Source organism: Talpa occidentalis, unplaced genomic scaffold (genome assembly GCF_014898055.3).
Source record: "Talpa occidentalis isolate TD23 unplaced genomic scaffold, MPIMG_talOcc4v2.1 talOcc4.2, whole genome shotgun sequence".
Lineage (NCBI taxonomy): Eukaryota > Metazoa > Chordata > Mammalia > Eulipotyphla > Talpidae > Talpa > Talpa occidentalis.
The window spans coordinates 67,079,522-67,096,063 of record NW_023602073.1 but is presented as its reverse complement, the minus strand read 5'-3'; the positions used below and the strand labels follow the sequence as shown (position 1 = coordinate 67,096,063).

The 16,542-nt window shown below is 43.8% G+C and overlaps 1 protein-coding gene across 3 annotated transcripts in view; it reads left to right on the top strand.

Annotated features, from left to right (window-relative positions):
* The window catches only part of CLIC5 (chloride intracellular channel 5), a 190,138-nt gene that overhangs the window by 163,661 nt on the left and 9,935 nt on the right, over positions 1–16,542 (top strand). For all 3 annotated transcript variants that reach the window (XM_054698845.1, XM_037519831.2, XM_054698844.1), the window contains one exon: positions 15,748–15,932. In XM_054698845.1, the coding sequence (XP_054554820.1) occupies positions 15,748–15,932 (185 nt within the window). The remainder of the gene's footprint in view (positions 1–15,747; positions 15,933–16,542) is intronic.

Sequence of the window (16,542 nt, the reverse complement as noted above, 5' to 3'; positions counted from 1 at the left end):
CGGAAACAGGTAGCACTTATCTCTTAGGTTACAGTAAAAGGCAGACTTTTTCTATAGATGTTCAGATAAAAGATATTTTAGACTTTGTGGGTAATGTGGGCTGTTTCAACTGCTAAGCTCTGTTTCTGGAACTATAAAGCAGCCACCGACAATATGTAAACAAGTGAGTGTGGCTGTATTCCAATAAAACTTCATTGTTGGATACTGAAATTTGAATGTCCCATCACTTTCATGTGTCATGTAATATTATTCTTTTGGCTTTTCCACAACTATCTAAAAATGTGAAAACCATTCTAGAAGGCAGTATAAAAATACACAGTGGGCTGAATTTGGCCCTGGGACTCTATCTGTTGATCTCTGTCTTTGGAAGTCCCAGGCTGCAATAGCAGTAGCAAAGTATACTTCTATACCTCTCACCTCCTCATCTCTACTATAGAGATTTTAATAGCACCATTTCTTGCACTGTCACATTAATTAAATGAATTAATGTATGAACATACTTAGGATAGTTCCTGGCATACAGTAGGCACCAGTGTGTGATAGTTATTGCTACTGTAGTGTTAATTTTGCAAATCCTTCCCCAAATTCCGCAACGGTGTCCACCCTTTGAACTGGAGGCCCAGCTTTCTGTGTAATGAAGCGGCATGTGCTGCCCTCTTCTGGCAGGTGGAGGAATCAGCACTAGAGACTAATGAGTTTTAGCCTGAGGATCAAAGCAGCTTCTAACTAAACACTACCCAGACTCAATTTTGATTAAGCTTTGGCTGGGGCTTCCAGAAGAGTCCAGCTCTCCTTCAGGGCTTTGAAGACGCCTTTGAGGCGTGTCCACCAGCACCATGGGCCCTCCAGTAGTTGTTGGCTACCTGGTGACAAACAACTTGCAGCTGCCTCTTCTCCCTTCCCTCTCCCTTCCATCACTGGGCCCAAATCACTTCCATCACTTCCTTGGCCTAAAATACAAAAGCATCCGAAAGGACTCCAGATGGTGTAGGAAGGCTATTAGTCTGCACCTAACAAGCCACTTACTATCAAAGGTCTTATGCTTTATCCCCAAGTGTCATGAAAGCTGACTGTTGTTGGGTGAAGGTGGGAGGAGAGTGGTGGGCAGGCGAGGTGGAACATTCTTCAAGATTCCCCAGGATGTTTCAAGCTATGTTGCAAAAAAGACTGTGTGTATTTATTATTTCAAACCACTTCAAGCACCAAGCGCCTGTTTCCTTCCCCTCTCCCTCCCTCCCAGCCCTCAAACCCCCGTCACAGCCTTTCCAAGGGAAGAGACGTGGTCCCCACCTCTCATTCACACACATACACATCCACATATATTTCATATATCTCTTACACATATCATATATATCATATACATCTATATCTCATGCATCTCATATATTTCATATATATAGTATGCACATGCACACACATTCACCTCGTGCTCTGAGGTGAAGATGAGGCACTCCGCGAAAGCCATAGCAATGTGAGTTATAATTCCCCTACTCGGAAACAGAAGTCACTGAGGTGGCGGTGGGCTCCCGTAGTTTCTGTTGGGAACAACCAGACCTTTTGGAGAAGCACAGCTGTGTCCCGACCTGGGATGACAGGTTCCCGGGATGAAGATCTCAGCCCAGACTGTTATCATGACAGAGCCCGTGGGTGGTCCCCAACCACTGCACTGGTGAGGGTAAGGAGGTGACTGTTTTGTTACCTCCTCATAAGGCAGCGTTGCTGTCCCCTTCCATAAAGGAGCCCTTCAGGCTGCCTTGGCAACCCCTGCAAGCCAAGAGCCAACTTGGGGTATTTTGTTTGTTTGTTGGGTTAAAGTTTTGCTTTGCTTAGCCTTCTCACAAGAAAAAACAACGTAGGCTCGGTGGGACCCACCTCTGAGGTTTGGCATGCGCTCAGAGATGCACATCTTCTAGGCAGAGGGTCCTTGATGCTGAGGGCAGGAGGGAGGGGGAGCAGGGAACATTCCCTTCTGGCACCTCCCAGGAGTTGCCCAGGGGATTCTTCCAGAGGGTCTTTGATTTGCTTCATTTGCGGCGGATGCTGGCCATTTATAATTGAACAAATCTCGTTCCTGAAACAATCCTTGGGCAGGCATAAAGAAAGCTTGGTGGCTTGGGTCGTGTTGAAGGGGGGCAGGAGGAGTGGAGGAAGGGGAAGGAGGTGGAGGGTCCTGCATGGGTGGGCGCATTCATTAGTGGAAGGAGCCGGCCTTAGCTGTGTGGGCTCCGGGCTACAGCGCAGCAGAGACCACCAACACCATTCCATGTGGTGGAATTTCCCGCTGTCTGACCAGAACCAGTTCTCCTGCCCTGATCTGGATGCAGATCAAGGCCTGGGGAATAAAGGAACATTAAATGATTAATTTGAACACAAGTTAAATGCTCTTTCACCTCTGGCTACTGTTACTTCATTCTGTGCTACCGACACCTCTTGTCTTTGTGAGGTCTGCACAGGGAAACTAAGTACATTTTCCCTCTTCCTTTCTCTCTCCCTCATGTGTGTGTGTGTGGATGTGTGTGTGTGTATACACACACACATCCACACACATCCACATCCACATATATTTCATGTATCTCTTACACATATCATATATATCACATATATCATATACATCTATATCTCATGCATCTCATATATTTCATATATATATAGTATTCACATGCACACACATAATAGCTTGTGAGTATTCTGATATTTCTGTGTACTAGCTTTAACTAAACAGGGTCATATATCACATAATAAAAAAAAAGTGTTTCTTACATAAGTCACAGAATACGTGGGTCTTGCATTTTTACCATGAAGCATAGCGGTGCTTATACCACAGCAGTGCAGTCGTGTGTGTGTGTGTGTGTGTCTGTCTGTCTGTAATTTTTCTTGTGTGTGTATATGTCAGGTGTGTTTAGTTCGTTTATATGATGACTATACTCATCTATGATTAGAGCATAGCTTTGAGGGAAAATTCTCCCTCTTCTCTCTTGGCTTTCATTGGAGATGGCCGTTGGGTAAATTGGCAGGCAGAATGTTTCCCTATTTTTGGGAGAGCTGAGGATATGAAATCCATGTCTTCTTGAACCTTCTAGCAGAAACTATGCCCCTCCATCCCCATTAGAAACTCAATTAAATTTGTCACCATCTGATCCAGGCAGGATGGGCAATATTCACTGATTTCACACCAGAAAATCTGAACTTTCAAAAAATTGTTCAGAAGACATAATGGAACCAGTGATGGACACAAGATAGAAGCTGACATTTCTCAACGTTTAAATACTTTTGCTACAAACAAAGTAACACTTATTTTTTTTAAAGATTTATTTATTCATGCATACAAGAATGGGGGTACAGACCACATGCATGGGAGGGTGAGAGGATTCACCAGCGACAGAGTGGGGAACAGAACAGGCAGACGGACTGAAATACACTGCTGAGGGGAGCAGCGGGCGAGTCAGGAGAGGTCTGCCGCACCATGTGGGATTCTCACCGACCAACCAGGATCAAACAGGTGCTACAGAGGCTGCAGACAGCTTCACAGTGCTGCACTCAACAGCCGGCGCCACCATGGGAGGCCCCAAGGTAACACTTAAACATAAGAATTGAAACCAGGGGTTAAATTCAGTCTGAATTTATTTGCAACTTAGGAAGATAGACTTTTGGAAAAAGAGTAAGTTCCTGTACAAGACTCTGACTTCTTTGACTTTAAAACCCCAGTCTTTTTTTTTTTTTTAACTTGCTTTAGAGCAGTCTTTTGGGAAGGCACCCTACCCACCTAGAGCCATGCATGAGTTCAGCTTCAGTAACCTCATTAGCCAAGGAGATGCATATGGTCAGGATTTAGAGGTCAAGTGGCACTGCATTCTGCTTGCCTTGTTCTTCAGTCCATGTTCCAAATTAAATGCACAGTTGAAAGCAGAGAGAGGTCTTGATAAATGCAGGTATTGATGTGGTGGGCTTGGGATGCCCCTCAGAGCACCCGGTGGTGCTAATGCCTCTGGTCCAGGAGGATGCTTTGGGGAGGAGGGCTGGAGGCAGCAGTCTCCATGAACAGACACATGTATGTGTCTCATTCATTATTATCACCCTGGAGGCCAGCTCAGCATCTGGTCAGTGCAGGTGCTTCACAGACATTTATTCAATGAGTGAATGAACCATATCCCAAACACTTCAAAATGCCCTGCCCTGTCTGCTCATTTACCTGAGAGATGATGAAAGAGTCTAACCTGACACACCAATGTCAAGAGCATTTCCTCCAGGCCACTTCCTGTCCCAGCCTGTCTTCATTTTCAAGTCTATTTTATATTGCTTGTTCTCCGTTCTCTTGATCTTTGAAATTTTCCAGTCTCCAGTGAAAGTTTATGATGATCTATGACTAGAACTAGTTTTCAACAGAAAACATAATGTTTATATAGCCTCTGCTATATAGGATCAATCTACATGGTGAGAAAATGAAAAACTAAGCCTCATTTAGAGTCAAGTAATAGAAGAATGAACAGCTCCCCTCATGAACTCTGTGCCATGGTGGTGTTTGTTTAAATAGTATTTTTCTTTTCACCCTTGCTTTTATAACTGTATTCAGTGAATATTAGATTTGGTATTAAAGGTAAAGGTTCACCAAAAATCAAAAGAAAAAACATAGAAGACTAAATTCCAGTGCTCTTCTAGACAGAAACAGAGGTCAAATAGTGTCTTTAGGGACCCTTGGTTGAAGAAGCATTTAATGATCTGGAAGTCAGTTCTCTGTGCTTATGTCCAGAACCCCTTCCATTCATGACTATCCCAGGGAAGGGGGTTAAACACAGTTTCTCAGACCTCCACATCCAGCTTGAGCTCTGACTATGCGTGCCCATCGATGTTTGCGCTGCTGTTTACCCATGTGCTGTTTACCGATGTTTACCCATGTGCTGTTTCCGTTGTGGAGACCTCAACCCTCTGCCCAGGTCTGCTGCTGGCCCCAGTTCTACCCATGCCATCTGGCAGAGAGGTACCGGTTGGTGATGACCTAGGCCCCACCTAGAGGGGGCCATTCCAGACCAAACAAATAGATCCCTCTACCCATCCCCTAGAGACCAAGCACTATAATTACTCAAAGAAAGGGAACCATTTCAGAGCTTCTAATGAGTTAAAGGAAGTCACCGAAGCATATGAGACACATATGGGAGTCGCTCACCTTTTCTTCAACTCTAGCTCATTCTTTCAACAAATTCTTAGTACCAGGGACTGGGCATGGTGTTAAGACAATGATGTAATAATGAAATATTGGCAATACCTGTGTGTATTGGCAAAGGTGGTTTGGCTACATATAACTAGAGACCTGATTGTAGAGGCTAAAGCAAAAATTGATTTTATTTTGCTTAGCAGAAGCCTCTATAGCATTTTTCTGTGTGCTATGCCCTGCTCTAGACACTCTTTTGTAATGTTTACTTCTTAGTAGGAATATGCTTTTCTCAAATAACAAAAGTCTAGAGAGTAGAAAGTTCTCGAAGATTGTAGTTGCTTAAGAAATCATGTATCCAGTTCCTTAAAACAGTTGATTCTCCATTTTTTAATATGTGACTTCCATTCTCATGTCACCAGCACATGTTCCACTTCACCTTATATCTGAGGTCCAGGCAGTGCCAGCTCCATCTCTCTCTCTCTGTCATTTCCCAGAAATCCATCCTGCTGTTTCTGTTGTCCAGAACCCAGGCTATTGGGCCCCTATCCATGAAAGTCTGGGGGTCTGGAAAGATAAGTGTTACTGACTGGGTACAATTCTGAGTTTCGTTAGTAACAAAGAAAGAATAATTCTTATATATAATTCATTTTCAAATCAAGGTGTTTTTTTACTATAGTGAAAACATCTGATGTAATCATCACTAGAGAGAGAGAGAGAGAGAGAGAGAGAAAGAGAGACTATTTCAAATTCTCTTTTGGAGTTGACCAAATCTGAACCATTACCCCGCCTAGATTTTAGGAGAGAGAGTGTAAAATTGCACACTTAATATCTGCTGCTTTCTTCAAACTTTAGAAGATGAAAGACTCATCCTGCATTTCCCTCTCCATCCCCCCATACTGTGATCTGTGTGGGGGCAAGTAAGGGCCCCAGAGAGCTTCTTAGAACAAGGGGGGGCATGTAATTGTGGCATATCTGGGAAATTCTGCAAAAATATTGTCACCCCCAACCCCTGGTAAGGTTCCCCAAGTGCATGACTGTTAGGAAGAAAGCAGGCTCTGGTGGAAATGCGGTCAGGTGGCAGAGTCAGAATGAAAGGACCAGCTGAATACTCAAGAAAAGGCTCTGCATAATTCATCTGGGGGACTTCTTCAGGGTGGAGGACAAAGCAAACATGATATTGATCATGCAGATTTTTTCTTGCAACTCTAAGAATTTTTCACTTTTCTATAGCTTTGATTCTTACATGTGAGACTCACTCCACATTGTACAGAACAACCTCCCATGGCAAGCCAGTGAGTGCTCTAAGCCTTTTTAAGGGCATCACTATAACCGTGGAGGTGTGCCAGGATATGATCTCCATTTTGCAGATGAAGAAACTAAGGCACGAGTGGTGAAGCAGCCACCCAAGCTAGTATGTGAGAAAGTCAGGACCACCCCCCGCAGCTGTCCCATGCCCCCTGCTAGGGACTGTGTGCATTATACATTTAATAAAATCCGTTATTTAAAATGCACATGGTGCTGAGGTTTTAGATAGCGGTATGTCTTTCAGGAAACAGACCATATCAGTTCATAAACCAACAAATACTCACTTTCCCACTACCAAGCATGTTTCCCAAAATGCACTTAATCCCACTTTCACCCCTAGGGTCTGACTCAGGACCCTGGGAACAAAGAAGTCAAAACTGTGGGTGCTCAATGATACCTGTTTAACAAATGAAAGAAAGGGCAACTGAGGAGAATTTATAGGATAATCGCAGAATGACTAAAACCAGTAATTATGTAGATTAGAGCTGTGGTAGCAGCGTGGCAGTTTTTAAATTTATATAAAAGATGTGGCCATTGGCGGGTGAAGCAAGACAAAATGTGGTTAAATCACTTCAGTCTGAGTGTTTGGAGGGAGGGGATGTTGAGGAAGAAAGTTTCTAGCAAAACACCAGGACAGATGACCCAGAAAGTTCAAATCTTCCTTGACCAGCTGATTCCAAAGGTTTGACCGTCAGCATTAACCCTAATCTATGGCTGCTACTTCAGAATAACCTGTTCTAAAAAAAACATAAAAAATCTCACAGTTTTCAGCCTGACTCAGTCTGCTGCATAAACTACAACCAGCATTAATAGCTTCAGTCAGCATTTATGTCGTTCTTTCTATTAGCACAATGGGTTTTACAACCATTTATGAGTTTCTGGAAAGCCTAATAGAAAACACACATACATGTTCTCTGTGAGAGACAAGACTCACAGGCTTTTTCTTTGCCCAAGGACAGGCCAGAAGGGGTCGCCACCGCCCCATTGCTGAAGCAGGCCCAGGCCCCTAACAGAGAACATTCTTTCCCAGTGGCTCCTGCTGGCTGGCACTCTCACTGCAAAGTCTCTGCAGTGTCCTTTGGAGCTGGTTCCATTTGGAGTGAGGCGCTCTCTCCTCCTGTCGATAAATAAAGGTTTGGGAAATGTGCACAGTACAGATATGTACACAAAAGGAAACCTAAATTTGAAGTCCTACACAATAATCTTTCTGCAAATGAATGTGGCTTTTAGGAGATTTACAAAATGATCCGAATCTGGAATTTCTAGATTTAACCTACCTTCTTCACAACTTGAAAAAAATCTCAAGAAAGGCATGTTGAAGTTTTCTTAAAATTTTTACCATGCTGGTGTTCGATGTAGTCAAATAATTGCCAAAGACTTGTCTTTGTTACAAAAATAATTTTTGATGTTGTTATTTGTTGTTGGGAATAATATTTTGTAATATAGGGCAAATATAAGATCAATTTATGGAACTGTATAGAATAGGTTTTTTTTTTTTTAAAGATTTATTTATTTATGCAAGCACTGGGATACAGGCATGGGAGGGTGAGAGAATCCACCAGAGACTGAGCAGGGAGCAGAACAGGCAGAAGGACTGAAACACTGCTGAGGGGAGCAGCAGGTGAGACAGGAGAGGTCTGCGGTGCCATGTGGGTTTCTCCCTGGCTGGGGGGGAATCGAACAGGCTCCAAGGAGGAGGCTGCGGACAGCTTCATAGTGCTGCACTCAACCCGCTGCATCACCAAGGAAGCCCAGAATAGATGATTTTTCACAATTATCCCAGGCAGGACCTGGGGAGGGAGCTATGGGGCGACGATCAATTCCATGAATCCTTCAGAAACATATCAGTGTGTCCCAATCACCCACAATTCCGTGACAAGGGTGAAGCTGTCGGGGGTGTCCAACAGTGTCCTATATTCCAATCCACCATAGTTGTAAGACTTGAATCTTGCCTTGGGAATAAAAAGATTTCTACTGGCCCCTTGCTGGAAGGAACCATAGGAATTTACCATTCAATTTACTTTCCCATGGAAGGCTGGGCTTCTTTCTAGAACAAACAAATAATGCCCCCCGCAGCAGGAGCTGCAAACTCTTCTCCAGTCCAGCTGAGCTGCATGAGGAAACAGTAGGGAATCTGTTGAAGTTGCCATTGCATTTTGCTTTCTCATAAACTGCTATTTGTCTTTCCACCTTTCCTGTTTTCACCAGTGCCTAGAAACAAACTCCTAAGAATTGCTTCCCACATGAAAGCCCCTGGGTATTTCACAGCCAGAGCCAATTTGACAACATCCTCTTCTCTGACCTTGAGGCCAAGTCCAGTGTTCTTGGTCTGATGGCAGAGGTGGGCATGAATTCTCCAAACTATCAGACCAACACATGTGATGCACTTATGCAGCCTAGAGAGAACAATGCCAGGCCCAAGGCAATGATTCCAGGTGACTTGGGATTCTGACATGTGAAGCAATCAAGTGAGAGCATCATCCTCTGAGTTCTCCAGGGCCCTCCTCGCACCTGGGGGATTCCAGATGCTCAGATAAATTTCACTTCACACTGAGCCTCTGTCTTGAGTTGCTCTCTTGTTCTCTAGTCTTCCACTCAGTCTCTGTCCCTCCCATCCTCTTATAAATTTAAATTCTGTACCCATAATAGCTATCTTTCGTTAAGTTCCAGCAGGCATTTGGCTCTAGAGAAGGTGCTACAATAACTTTGAACAACTATACCCAGTGGCAGGCTTCAAACCCAGATCTTCTGGAGGCCAGAGTAGATGTTCCACTCTGCTACTGTCCATTATCACAAGTCCTCCAGTGTGGCCTGGTCCACAGCTCCCTGATGTTGCTCACCCACTTTCTCTCTGCACCTACCCTGATGACATCTGTAGCATGCTCACCTAGCCAGAGGGCCCAGGCACAGCAAGGAGGGCCCACCCAACCTGAAAGAGAGCCTCATTCATCTTGTACAACCCTGTTGCCATGGCTGCTTCCCCACATTCTAAGGCCATCAAGAGACAGAGGGTCCCTGGGGATCAGCCTGACCTCCATGTGTTCTAGAAGGTCACTGTGGATCAAAGGGCATGGACCCAGTTTCCACTTGCTTTGTAATTTTGCCTCTGTGTGATCAGTCATACTCATGTAACTAAACTATAAATGGGCCACCTTACTCTCTCTTTAAGGACTTTTACAAGAGAGAGGAGCTACATGACTAATTCCCAAAACCTGAAAAATGAATATGATCTTTACAGAAAGTTTCTTGGGGTTGGTTGGGGGGTGGGGGAGTTATAGTGCCTATCACAAAGTCAAATGTCCTTAAAAAAACAAACAAACAAACACTTAGATCATTTTAACTCTCCCTCCTGTGCTCTGTGAGGAGATAGCATTGACATTTCCACCCACCTGGCCGGATCCTCCTCTTCCCCAGTCCTCATAACTCTCTGTGACTTGTGATTGCTCCAGCCCCCTGCACTATCCTGGATTATTGCCCTGGGCCTTTCTCCTGTAGAGTAATTTGACCTCTCTTGGGTTCTAAAGAAAGACTTCTTCCTCCAAACATGGAAGGGAGAAGGTAATGTTAAATTCTTGTATTTGATTTTTCTGGTTCTTCCTATGTTTTCATGTCAGTGAGGAATGGTCATCTTTGTATTTTCAGATATTATTGGGCTTCCAATAATATCTGATGGCCAGAGAAAGCTCCACTGTGGTCTCCTTCAAATATAGCTGTACCCTTTGAGGAGCATCTTTTGATTCTACTGATGTGATTTCAAATGAGAAGATGAAAAGTAAAAACTTCATTCACTCCTCCAGGTATTTCTCAAGATTTGTATATTCCTTTCTTCATATCAAAACCCAAATTGACAGCCTGCTTTTCACTGGAATGTTTCATTATCACACAGAGGGTGTGAGGGCATTTGTCCCAGCTATAGGCAGAATTGGTATTTGTTGCCTTTAAAAAAATTTTATTTTATATATTTTTTACATCATTCTTCATTTTTGTACAATGTATGCTTTCTCATCTCAGTTATAGTCCCCGTGGAATTCCCACCACCAATTAACCTGAGAAATAATGTGAAGGGTCTTACTAGACTCACTACTAAGAAATAACTTCTGAGCAGTGGTGGCCATTGAGAGTACCATGCAAAAATCAAGCCATTAATAGAAGAATGTAAATGTGTTATCAAATCAGCTGGTAGGTAGGGCCTAAGAAGAATCTGTGAGATTATATCATCATAACCATCCTCTTATGGGGGAATAAGGATGTGTGAGAAAAATCAGCAGCATGGAAGAAAGATGGTGGGTTGGGTGGACCCTCAAGAAGCAACGAGTCAGTCCTTGACATCCAGAGACTGAATTGCAGAGTGAAAGAAGTGGAATCCAACAGCCTGCTTCTAAATCCTGGTTTTGCTCCTTACTTATTTAAAGGGCTTCTATTTTGAAAGCATTTTTCTCTTCCCCTTTCTGAGTACGTGATTCTAATCTGAACCTTGGCATCCATCAACCTATGAGCAATGAGGATTTCTATAGAAGGAATTTTAAGGAAGAAAAAGGAATTCATATTTAATTTTTGATTTACTGAAATAGCATTTCCAAGAAGACATTAACCTCGCAAGTCTAGCTATTGTCTCAAAATATTCTAAATTCCTTTCTCTCTCAATTTTAGCTCAAGGACCATGGAAGACTCACATGGGACTCAGCTATAGGGAGGCTTATTGCTCTGCAGTTGTAGACTGTTTGACTTTGGAAAATGGAAAGGGAAGCCCAGGTGGTTGGACAAAGAGGGAGAGAGAAAGGCAGTGGAGTCAAAGAACCAGAGACAGGTCTGGGGAGCCCCGAGTGCCACTGTGCTTGGGTGCATTTCCAGGCTTTGGGAGGGAGGCATGCAGCCTACCTCAGGCACCACCAGAGCATCAACGTCCCCATAGTTATTCCCGAAGAAACTGGAGGTTCACACACCTGAGAAGAGGGATGACATGGGACCTGTGTGAGTTCCCCAAAGCCTCCACCCCATAGATTCCAGGACTTGAGTCTCCTCCGTGCCATGAGTCACAGGCTCCTCCTGCACCACCCCCTCCTATGCAGAGCAAGAGCAGGAGGGAAGGAGGCTGTCTGAGAAAACCAGCACTTTATACAAAAGACAGAACTCTCAAGAGGGCCTATTTACATGATTATATCAGACTAGGTTATAATCAGGAGTGAACTAAATTAAAGTTATTTATCCCATTACTCAAGGATTGAGAGCTTGTGAGGAAGGCTGCAGCAGTTAAAAACAAAGCAAGGTACATTTTCATTGCACATTCCAGGAGTAATTTGGACAGTTTGCTTGTGTGTATGCCTCTTGGATAAGTCCGAGATTCAATTTCTTGATCTGTTAATTGGGGATAAATGATAATCCCCATCTCAATAGTGTCTTTGTATATTTACATGCTAGGTGGTATAAACATCTCTGGTCCACTTCAGAAATCTAGTGAGTGTTTCTTGCTGATGCTGGGGAACAGGATAAGAACAAAGAGGAACACAGCAGAGCAGAGTGATCATTTGGGACCAGTCCCCTGTAGCTACAACTTCTTCTTCATGGGAGAGTTAAAAAGATTCCCAACCAGGCCAGAGACGATGGTCAGAGGTGGGTCTCTGGCTCTTATCTCTGCAAGTTCTTATCTCATGCCAGAGAAAAACCACCCGGAGTAAGCCGAGAGCACAGCAACCTGAGCCCACAGAGCTGTCCCTGTTCTTTCAAAGACCACCTTTGACATCTGGCCCACCCCAAGTGAAGTTTGAGCCCCAAGGGGTCTGCATGGCTGCTTGCTTGTCAGCCCCCTGCCGCACACAGCACGCCAGCAAGCCAGGGCTGAGCCGTTCTTGCAAGAGCCTTGCAGGCTGAGCTATAGTCTTGGCTCCATGATCCCCATTCAGCCTCCATGCCCTGCTAAGAGTGTATTATTTTCTTAGCTCAAATTGCCGTTTCCAAGTCATTATTTCTCTACGATGAGAAAACAATATTGGGTCTTATGTAATATCAACCTCAATGAATCTGGAAGTGATCATGGAATGGGTGGATTTTTTTCCTCTTTAAAAAAGAGAAAAATAAATTTGAGATTGTTTGCATATGGCTGAGAATATTTATGAACTATTCCCCTTGTTTCCTCATCACATATTTTACCCAGTGCATTTGTGTGTGGTACAGAATAAATCTTTATGGGGAGGGTGGGTAGAGAGGAGAAGAAAGCAGTAAAAGGACTGGGTATCCATCACGTGCCTGGAACATTAGTGATCCTTAGTCTTGGGGTCCCCTGACCTCAGGCTTGCTTACTGTGGTCTGAGGGTTACCCCATCCTGCTACCCAGGGGAAGTTTTTTTGCAAGGAGGATTTCACTTGCCAACAAGGAATTAACATCTTGTCACTCCGGTTTCTTTCACCTCCCCCAGAGCAGAAAGTTCAGCACCAGTGGATTCACGACCTAGGTGCCGTCAGCCAAAAGAGATAATTAAATTCTATGGATACCATATTGAGCCAAGGTCAGGGGAATGAGTTGGCAGGTAGGAAGGAAAAGAACTGGCAGAAAAAGTATTGGTGCTGGCATCTGTTATTCGATAATATAGTAGTGCTATGTAACATCAACCTCAGTGTGTGCGCTGGCACAGGCGCGCTGTGACGGTTCTACTCTGGCTCTGCCTCTCAGCACAGCTTGTCACCAGAAGGACACTGAGGGGGTGTAAGGGACAAGGCTGTGGCTGTACATTGAATCAGTAAGAGAAGCCATTGATTTCCTCCTCTGTGAACTAAACCTCAGAACTGGAGCTTTTCAGACTCTCATTCTCTGCTTCATCTTGAATCTTTGTGGAATATGCTGACCAAGAGTAAGGGCAGGGGCCAGAGAGCAGGATGACCTCTATCACAGGTCGTTATGCAATAGCAAGAGCATCATTAGCGGATGCCCCAGTGTGGCCAGGCACTGTGTGAGGCGCTTTCCCTGTATCATCTGAGTTTATCCTCACAATGACCTAATGGAAGTTAGGGATCTTGAGTCCAGCCATTGAGAAGAGAAACTGAACTTCATTGAAGTTGACAGAACTTGTCCAAGGTCACACTCAGTAAGTGCCAGGATCAGGATATTTCCAGGATCCATTGGGTTCAAAGCCAATATAATAAATACAAAAAAAAGGAATTTTAAAAATCAAGTTCAAGGCTTTGGAAGGGACCCATGCATTTAAGGGACCTTGAAGCTTTAAACCTCAGCAGCTTTGCAGAGTCAGATTGAAACACAGAGTTAGCTCCAGGCCACAGGGCCCTTCCATGCTGGCTCAGTTCCTCCTCTCCATGATTATACCAGCTGTGACTTTCACTTTCCTGATCAAAAATACACAAATGTCAGTGATGAAATGGACTAATGGAGGATATCTTCAGGACATGTCTACCTGTATGTCACATGGCATGCAGGGCCATTGCCAAACTTTACACTAGAGAGATTGCTGAAATTTATCCAGAAGCTCCTGTGCTTCCAAGGAACTTCAGTTGCTACTCTAGTTCCCTTTATCCATTTCATGATAGTTCCCAGATTAGGTGACTTGGACACAGATTTGTGCAGTGATCTCAGGTGTGTGAGGGGCATTCAGAATTAGAACCTGCAATTGTCTCATTTCCCATCATCTCTTTCTTACCCTAGGATGATATTAGTTGGTCAAATTTTGACAGGCACTCTATCTGATTTTTCCTTTCTCCATTATAATCAAGATTTTGTCATAATCCCTACAACTGAAAGGGGTAGAGCAGTTTGAGGAAGCAAAAAAAAAAAAAAAAAAAAAAGAAAAACCCTCCAATCTAAATCACAATGCTTTGTTGGGGGTGGGCAGGGAAGAGTATAATGAGTATTGTTGAGTACCCACCCTCTGCTTTGCCCTTGAATAGGCTTGCAACCCCATCCCAGTCTAGACAATTATTAAGGGGAATACAAGCATTTTTTCCCAGTCCTGCCTGCTCTATTCTTCCCATCTGGAAACACAAAGCAGATGATGAAGTACAAGTTCAAATGCCACACCAGAGAGAAGGCAGTACTGGGAAACTGTGTCCGACCTCCAGCTTGTTTTCAAACATTCTATTAAGCTTTCAATTGATTTATCTTGGGCTGGTGTTATTTCATTGTCTCAAACAAAAGCTCTTCTATGAAATGATGAACGTGGGTTATGTGGGGAGTGTTTAACAGAAGGCACATTTGGGAAAATCTGAACAAGAGTAGAGTCTCCTGGGCTCTTCCTCGAGGGTCAACAGCCCCCTTCGAACTGCTGGAATTTACATGAGGGCTGATTCCCATTATATCTGGGTCAGGCTCTAAATCAGAGTCTGGGATCAATAGCCCTTAAGAGTGGGGCTGATGGGCAGCTGCAGTGGTCAAAGTTCTGGCCAGTCACTTCCTCCACCTCTGTTCTCTGATCTCAGGTGGAGAGTTTCAGTAGAGTTCTGGGACTGTGTGGTGCCTTGTGAAATGACTCTGAATGATGGTGACTTCCAAACATTGTTCTTTGGAGTGTTTTGCTCTTTTCTTATCAAATAAATGAAGTATTTGATAGGCAAGATTGGAAAAGTCCCCTGCCATATAATCTTCCTTTGGATGTTCATTCTTTGAGCTGTAACCATGACAGGTTTCCATGCAGCTGTGATTGTTCATATAGGGTGGACCCTACTGCCTGTTGCACAGGTCCGTCCATTTTGGATAGCTCTGACTTTTAGAACAAACTTCTCTGGTTTAAACTCAAGTACTTCTTTGATATCCATTGGTTCTTTGGGGGCAACACCAAATGGGGCCACCTGCTTTCCTTTGCCAGTTCCTCCTATAAGCCATGTCCTGCTCAAATTGGGTTAGCCATAGTTCATGCTTTCATAATATCTGTTGCAGACCTCTGTCCCAGGACTGCTATGCTATTGTTGTTTACTTATAGTCCTATCTTTCTACAAAATGATTATGTGGGTTAATTGTGGAATATTGGCAAAATATAAATAAGCAAAATAAGAAGAGAAACTTTGACTATTGTTATTGCATTTTCTGGAGATAAATGCTATTAAATTTTTGATTTCTATATATTTTTTCCAAAAAGAAAGATGAACTAGTGTTTATTGTTTGGTCAAGTTTTGCTTTCTCAGACCATTTAAACCCTTCTTCTGCATGCTGCTAATGGCTCCCAGGTGTCCCGTAATGGGTAGGGAGCCTAGGTGCAAATTGAGGAATACACTGCTTTATCCTGAAGACCCTGTGTCTGTATCTAGTGTTAAGAAGTTTGACTAAAGACACTTCTTTTGCTGTTCCTTGCCAGCCCTTGAAAGAGGCCTGACCAAGGTGCTGAAGAAACTAGATGACTATCTGAACACCCCTCTGCCAGAGGAGATCGACAGCAACACTTTTGGGGACGAAGACAAGGGGTCACGGCGCAAGTTCCTAGATGGGGACGATCTGACACTGGCCGACTGCAATCTGTTGCCCAAGCTACATGTGGTCAAGGTAAGAGAACTCTAGCCAGGTCACTAGATCTGACTCCATCTTAGGCCCAGGTCATGCGTGTGGACATGTCAAGGATAGAACCACATATTGGTCAAGAGTTGAGGCTCTGAAGTCACACGAATAAGGACTCAAAATCAGCGTGCACTCCCTGCTGAGTGTATAAACTCTGTGGGTTTCAGATTCACCTGTAAAATAGGCATATATTGCTTACTTCCAGGGTTGTTGGGAGGGTAACTAAGGTGTTAAAATGCCTGGTGTATTGTAAGGACTCAATCTCTAACAGTTACTAGTATAATATCATATATAGTTCTATATGGACTTATCACTCCAAAGCCTTGCCTCTTTCTCATAGGTTTTACCAGCCACAAACCCACATCTCTATTAAATATTCCCTCCTAGGAATGTATTATTTGTGCAATTAGCCCCCTTCTCATCCCTCTAGCAGCTCCCTAGGTTAGGCAGGCAGGTATCACCTTCTCCAGCTATCAGTGGAAGAGGTAGAGGCTGCAGAAATGACACCAGTTTTTTTTTTTTTGCTATCATTGCACTTACTGGCTTCTCTTCCACAGGCAGTGTAATCCTTTCCCATAGGAATCTTAGGCTCTGAGAG